Raw genomic sequence first — 7,955 nt, forward strand, 5'->3', positions numbered from 1 at the left:
GATAAAATACACCAAAACAGCAACACCCTCTTTTTAACCACAGGGTTCAACATAAAACTGAGCGGAAACATGTAAAACCCACGCAATCTATCTGGCAAAGGACTGCCTCCATACATGCTCGCTTATTGCATATACACGCAGCGACCTTTCCACCACTCCAGTTGGCTCATTCAGAATCTGATTCATACATGCTACACTATTGGAAAGCAGTTTTAAATTAAAAACTAAAGTGTCATCCTTAACAGAGGAGGAGTGGTGGAGGGGAGGGGGCAGTGAGAGAGGGGTGGGAGAGAGAGAGAAAGAAAGGGAACGGGGTGAGAGAGAGGGGGAGGGAGAGAGAGAGAGAGAGAGAGAGAGAGAGAGAGAGAGAGAGAGAGAGAGAGAGAGAGAGAGAGAGAGAGAGAGAGAGAGAGAGAGAGGAGGGGGAGAGGGGAGGGAGGGGATTCCTGCAGGTGTGACATCCAGTTTAACGTCCATCCAAAAGATGGCACACAGCCTGATTAATCTCCCTGCCTGTGAAACACCAGGATGACAGTTTATAGCTGGGTCGAGAGGCAAACCCAGGCCAGACAGCTTCAAGTGAGCATGCATACCTCTTGGCTATATCCTGGCATGATGTAGCAATTCAATGCTTTGTAACAAATGAAAACATATTTTACTCATTGTAATCATCTAATTTATTTTGCCTTCTTAACACCAGAAATGTCCCGCTGGAGAACCACACCATCGTATTGCCATCAAAACTTGAATAGCACTCCCCAAGTGCCTTAATTCTTATCCACTCAAGCAAGCACTCCACCAAAATGGTTCAAGAAACTTTTCAAACCAAAACGTTTAATTTTTCAAACATACAGTATCTATCATTACCAAAGTGACAGGTCGTATCGTGAAAGAATATCTCACCAAAAGGGGAAACGTGGTGTAAAATAAAATTGCCAATTTCCAGCGAGTGAAACACCACCCAACGCACCCCATGGTGAAACGCAGGTGAATGGGCCCTGAACTTTGTTAAAGTAGATCAGTGACAGATATTCAGTGACAATGAGAATATTGTAGAGTGCTCACGAAGTGGCTTAAGTACTGAGGCAAACACTCCATCAAAACAGTCGATAAGGAACAGCTGGCTTGACAAGCTATTAGCAACCTCCGAACGGCCATGCAAACGCCATGCACCTGGAGACGCCCGGAATGTCAAGCGATGTACGAATTGGACAAGTGAACAATTTTTTTAGCAGTCAGAAGTAATGCTGAAGTCAACAAAGAAGTTTAAAATTTTGAAATTCGGCTGAGGTCAAGTGATTCTCGAGGTTATAGCAAGTGCGGAAATGAAATAAATCCACAAACGCTGGCGTCTCTAGGTGTTTATAAGCATTGTAATGTTCCCAGCGATTCGTAAGTATGATGATCAGGCATTGAATAATGAGTGAGGAAAGTGGAAAAAAAAAAAAAAAAGACTTTATCGTTAAGAAATCATTCCAGCCTGTTCCAAGTCAAAGTAAATAAATAAGGCCATTATTAATTATCTTCAAAAGGGGTGTTTAAATTAACTCAAACACCCAATTTTTAATCTTGCACTACCTTGTGGTTCTCTTAGTAGGCCTGCAAATTTGGGGCAACAAGGTTTCACGGTTTTGGAGTGATGGAGGAGATGGACTGACTGACGGACAGACGAACACACGATGACATTAATTACTATAGATGACAACCTCAGCATAGGAGGGAATGTCAGCAGATGGCTAGACACCTTCTACTCTTCAAAAATAACATTTCCTCTTATAACCAAGGTATATTTTAGTCCTTTTCCCCCTTTTCTTTTTCTTCTGCAAACCTTTCTTTTCTCAATTTAATCACTGATGTGAAATTATTTCACGTATTTATTCCATGTATACCTGGAATCATGGTATGTCCAAGAAGAGCACATTCACAGGCAAACGAGTGAGAGCTACAAAGATGACAATATGTGTAATATTACAAACACTCGTGTCAGTCCATTATTAATATGTGGGAAAGTGACAGATATCCAATCCTAACCCTCGGTGCCAAGGAACCAAATGTAGTTTGTGGCTTCAATCTCAGCTTGAAAGATGGACATGTCTGCAAAATAAATGTTCCATCGCTAATTGCAAGGCACGCACACACGCACACACACCACACACACACACACACACACACACACACACACACACACACACACACACACACACACACACACACACACACACACACAATTGGATTTCTCATTCACCCAAACGTTGCAATGCTGGTGAGTTTACGGGAGTTTCCTCTTTTTAATTTCCTTTGACTCTTACACAAGTTTCAAACTGCAAATTGTCTAGTAAAGCATATTTTGCAAACAACCACATGAACCAAAGTACAACCATCCCATAATACCAAAAAACAATTTGATAGTGACAGCATTTTTATGAAAAATCCAAGGAATGACAATTTTAATTCACAATAGTACCATAACCTAGAACGTATGTGTGAAAAGAATGATTCGACTTAGTTTTCACTTTCAATTATCGATAAAAGCAACTTGTACCTGAGGCTTTGAGTTTTAGAAAGCGATTGGTGCATGAGATGTCAGTATTCGACAGATAATATGTAATCTAGAGTTCTCAAATTTTAAGTCAGGAGTTCACCCACTTAAGATTTCTTTATTCGCATATAATCACAGCAAAAAAACAAAGAAATAACTGCCTACACAAGACTTTCAGAATCTCCCCACGGATGTCCACCATACAGGTTATGCTAGGCTACGGATGAATAGCTGTGAGTGGTGAAGCAAATCAAAAGGCAAATATATATTCTCAGAAGAAAATGTTTGCTAACTTTTATGCACTTTCCAAGTATTGACATTACGAACTATGGTAAACAGGAAGGTTATTGTACACACTGAGATTTAAAAAAGAAAAATCATTATTTTAAATTCTCAGGCGTCTTAGGTTGTGCCTGCGATGCACCTTCTCATTATGTAGGTCCCGCAAAAATTAAGAAATGACTTCTATCGGAAAACGGTCGCGAACTCAAAAGGCACGCTCGCTACCAAAACTGACATTGTGGCCAAATCTGGCATGCCTCAAGTGTTTCACAAAATGGAAAAAAAAACAGCATTGCTGCACAGATGAACACCCTCAGTACATTGTGCAGCTCAGCATAGTGGTATCGTCTTGAATTCTGAAGCTGAAGGCTGTCTCCTAGCAAAGGCTTGCAGTGCGCTGTTGACACGCACCATCTCAGACAGACTCAACCGCAATCGGTGGCGTGCAAAGCAGGTGAACAGGTCGACACGTGGTGCATCGGGGTTGCTGTGTGGAGGTCCCAGGCCGTTAATGCGGTCTCGGATGTCAGCCAATAGCTGCAATGCTCGGCTCGTCTCGCTAGGCCCACGCCGGCCTCCGGGCCTATTTGTCCAACGCACAAGCTCACGCATTGCCTCGGGGTCGAAATGCAGGCTGTAACCATATGCTGTTAAACTCGTCACCTTCATGAAGTCCTGAGGTGGCCCAACAGGAGGAGGTGGTGGCACAGAAGGTGGCACATTCAGCCCATCACTTTCGTTGTGCAGCTGACTTCTCAAGTAAACATGCACAGTCTCAAAAAGTGTTTTCCATCTGGGTCCAAAACGGAGGCTGTAGTTGTAGCATTCAGCTGTGGAACTGTCAGTAGGTTTGACATCCCATATGGGAAATGTAGAATTCTCCGTAGGTGATCCCAGTAAAGGCCACACATCTTGCCCCAATGGCACATACCAGCTTTCCGAGTGACTTCCACCAAATGGGTTCACGTACACAGCCATAAGAGGCTCAAGAGAGCTGTTGTAAGTGTGGCAAAGCTGCAGCTCCAGTCCAAGCAGTACATGCAGGAAATTGGGTCTATACTTGTTGCTTTTGAGTGTGACAAGGATTCGATGACGATAGCGGGGATCAAACCAAGTGCCGATCCGCATATCATTACTTATGAACCTGGCTGGAAGCATAAGGCGAGGATCTTGTTCAAACAACAAATCCTCAACTTCTGAATCCTGCAAATCCAGCTCAGGTGCCTCAAAGCTCACAAATCTTTCCACCGCTTCTGCCTCAGCACCAGTCGAAGTGCACTGGTCTCCACGCCAAGTATCTGGACAGCCACCACATTGAGTGCCAGACAAGCAGTCGAGTGGTCGTTGACAACCCACTTCCGGTCCTGGAAGAACTGCTTTAGGACACTGACAAGCCCTTGATGGCTGCACAAAGTGGCCAGAAAGCCCGTTCTCAGAGCAATAAAGAAATGACTGCACATAGTTGAGCCAATAGTAGAGAGAGCTGGGAAGGTAAAGGAAACAAACAAAGCTTCATTCTCACTGCTGTGTGTGTAATACATTTTTTTTTTCTCATTTTTCAAATACTATGGTCAAGGCTCATTAAAGTTGGCTGTTCAAATGATGCCAGTTGTATTTCACTCATAAAACATTCTCGGGAACATGAGATAGCCTATTTCATTTCTTGCATTTTACAAACTATACATTGAACCTGAAGTGCTTTATTTTTGAGCAGGAGATGAAACGCTGTCCTGAAGCAGTATTACTCTTTTGCAAACAAAAAAAAAACCACACAGGCTGGTTCTTTATTCCCTTCCCAGCAGCAGTCTGAGTGGGAATGTGGAACTTGGCAAAATTGCATAACAACAACAGCCGATACTCTTAGAAACGGCAGTCAGATCCTTAACATTCACAATAAAGTTCTGGCAGATAGGACGGCCAGCTTAAAGTCTCCAAAAAAAAAAGTTGGCTGACTCGATGCCATATCAACCTATATGCACAGTGCATGGGAAGGACAATTTTTCAATAAGATCCTATTCTCTGAACGACTAAACGCAGACTAGAGAATTCAGATGAGAGAACTCTACTATTGCGCTCTCAAAACTAGAATACTCAATGTCGAAACATGAGAATTGTAATTTTACATAGCTTTTAAAATTCAGGGAAAAAGTAAATGATAAAGGGTGAAACGTGAACCTCCTGGCAACAGAGTTATGGGAAATAGACAGTATGGGATGCACAGGCCAATGAGGTCAGCATGAAAATATGACTGTTGGGAAGATAAAGGGAATAAAAAGATTTGGTTTGGCTCATTTGGCATTAAATTCCCTGCATCTGAGCACATAAGCTTCATAATACAGTGATATCACATTCATCTCACATATTGTGTTAATTTGTACAACGTCTGCTAATGTCCTTGCTCTGCATGTGATATGCGAGTCGTAGATCACAAACACAAAAGAGAGATAAGATTAGGGGCACATTCATAATATCTATAAGGAATGGTTAAAATAGAGAGTGGCATCTATCAATTCCCCCATGTTAAATAAATAAGTGCGTTTTACAAGGTCACCAAAAAGAAATAAAGACGAGTTCCCTGACAAGGAACTTCAACACAGGAGGCCATGAGGCCAATCAAAGCTTACACAGTGGTTGCTTATCCATGATCTATACTTTTAATTCCAATCATCAAGCAAGGTTTGGTACAACTCGGCTCAGGTTTGAACCACCGACGTCCCAGAATCAAGGCGGACACTCCAACTATTACACCATCGAGTCTGGTGACATTATAAGTCTCATATAGTATGTGAGATAGCTCAAACTTTTAATCTGGAAAGTATGATTGGAGCAGTTGATCCAAAACCTGCAGCATTTTGTGTGAAGTAGTTGCGAAGCCGAGTACATTTAAGATGATATTTCGTTTTTTGTCCTGGCACGTCATGGTGCCGCAGTCTTAAGCTTGCTCTTCAACATGAGACAGCAGTCGAGAAGCCAATAATCCAGCCTAATCTTCCAGTTTTCGAAAGTAATTTTGAGGGAATTACTAGAATGAGCCAAGCAGCCTTGTCTCGTTGTGCCAGACATTACCTTTGAATTTGGCATTTACACAAGTTGTTGCACCCCAGCTCGAAAGTCCTCAGAATGTGCTGCAATGACCCATCATGTGAAAATAAACTTACTGCAAAATTCTCTGGAACCATCCCTGTGTTCCAATATTACATTTGTATGGCCAAACTCCAACAGGGATGCATGATTGATTGCTTTCAGGAGGAAATTTGATTCTAGGCCTATCATGTTGCTCTCACGGCTTGCTGTGTGTGGTCAGTGCTGTTGATTGAAATTTGGCCTGGAAAAAAACAAAACAAAAAAACTTCACCAAAACTTTTCAACGAATGAGGTCTTCCCACCATCAGGGACATTGGGGTGGCCTGCACTTGCTCAAAGGCTGCACATTCATTCCTGTTAATATTTATGATGAAAAATCTGTGAAGGACAACCGAGAAAATGCTGCACAAGAAGACATTGTGCACTGGGTATGCAGGTAATGGAATGGCCATACAAGACAATGGAAAAAGAGGGAGGGAGTGAGGAAAGTGGAGAGAGAAGAGAGAGAAGAGAGAGAGGGAGATGAGAGGGAAATAAGAATTCCCCAGGCACAATAACTTTAAAGAAAATGTCAAAATTTTCTGCTTATTTTGTATTATCACTTTATGCACATCGTTCAGGTGGAATTGCACTATATTATATTTGAGGTTTGTGATTCAAGGAAATGCTTCTTTTTCCTCATTTGTGACCGCACATGGTCATTGGCAGGAATGGTGCGTATATCTGGTGTGGATGTGTGATTGTGATGTCTGTGAGAGGGTCTCGTTAAGAGGTGAATGTGATGTCAGTGTTTGGTCACCCCTCAGTCTACAAACCACCACCCCCTCCCACCCCACCAAGTAAATAAATATAAAATAGGTCCCTGTGCAAGCTCCACTGTTTTTCTCTTCAATCCACTCTTTGTATTGATATTCTTTTTCGTTACAAAATAAGAAGATGCATTCATGCAGAAAAAGTACAGTTTCATTGTTGGTTTTGTTCTGTATGCTCGCTTAACAACCAGCAATTCCATGGCACACCAAGTTGAAAGCAGAAGGCTTGCAGTCCAATTATAGTCACAAGATTTTGAACTCAAATGAATGTCATGGAACTGGTTGATGAAAGGAAGCTGCAAAACAGGGCAGAACAATTGAACGTTTCATTTATTTCATTTTTACTTCATGGCATTGGTAATTATTTGGGGCTGGTGGGTTGGTCTCGGGGAATGTACACTCGCCCCGACGCTGTCTAACCTGGGTTCGAATCTCGGCCCAGCTAATAAACTGTAATCATACAGGCATGGTGATTCATCATTGCATGTGTCGTCCCTTGGATGGAGGTTAAACAGGCTTCCCGTCTGCCAGCATTAGTCAGTGGACATGAAAGGCCCCACGGTGACATTCCCGAAGAGGCGGCAAGCTGTCGCCAGCACAATGAACAAATTCAAAATTCCTGCCCTAACCTTACTCGAATGTCAGGCCTGGCCATCCGGTTCATCAAAGACTTGAGCCAAGCTTCCCTCCAGCCAACCCCCCAAGAATCTGGGAATAATTGTGGCAATTAGAGAAGAAGAAAAATTCAATGTGGTATGTTGGTAGTGAAGATGGTAAAGTGTATAAAAATAAACATAATTCAAATGCTGTGTGTTGGTAGTGGAGATGGCAAAGTGTATGTAAATAAATAATGTATCCTAAAAGAATATTCAACCCTGCACTATTGTCAGGTCAGGTCACATGAGATCTGTGAGTTGTGAAAGGTACCATGTAAACGTGTACGAATCTGTTCCATGGTAGGGTTGTCGGCGACTAAACTGTCTCCCCCACCAAGTTACTTGGTGAGAAGGGTGTATTATGATATGCACACCAAGCAGGATGAGAAAGAAAGCCTGTCAAAGGGCGGAGTAGCTCCTTGTGAGCCAAAAGCCATCCATACATAGTGCCCAACTGTGTCTGCGGACGTCCTCCTGCAGTTGGGTTACTTTTAATTAGGAAGTTGGTGGCAGGATTTGCACTCCGGCCACCGTAAAATCCTTGATTCCGAAAAACATACCAAAAGAAAAAAAATAAATCTG

At 42.5% G+C, this 7,955-nt stretch overlaps 1 protein-coding gene across 5 annotated transcripts in view; it reads right to left on the minus strand.

Annotated features, from left to right (window-relative positions):
- Positions 1 to 2,264: 2,264 nt before the first annotated feature.
- The window catches only part of LOC147027110 (BMP/retinoic acid-inducible neural-specific protein 3-like), a 286,980-nt gene continuing 281,289 nt past the window's right edge, over positions 2,265 to 7,955 (minus strand). For all 5 annotated transcript variants that reach the window (XM_085883275.1, XM_085883279.1, XM_085883277.1 and 2 more), the window contains one exon: positions 2,265 to 4,304. In XM_085883275.1, coding sequence (XP_085739401.1) covers positions 3,152 to 4,304 — 1,153 coding nt within the window. In that variant the 3' untranslated portion in view covers positions 2,265 to 3,151. The remainder of the gene's footprint in view (positions 4,305 to 7,955) is intronic.

This window comes from Eptatretus burgeri, chromosome 5 (genome assembly GCF_056783735.1).
Source record: "Eptatretus burgeri isolate ZD-2024b chromosome 5, Ebu_testis_v1, whole genome shotgun sequence".
Lineage (NCBI taxonomy): Eukaryota > Metazoa > Chordata > Myxini > Myxiniformes > Myxinidae > Eptatretus > Eptatretus burgeri.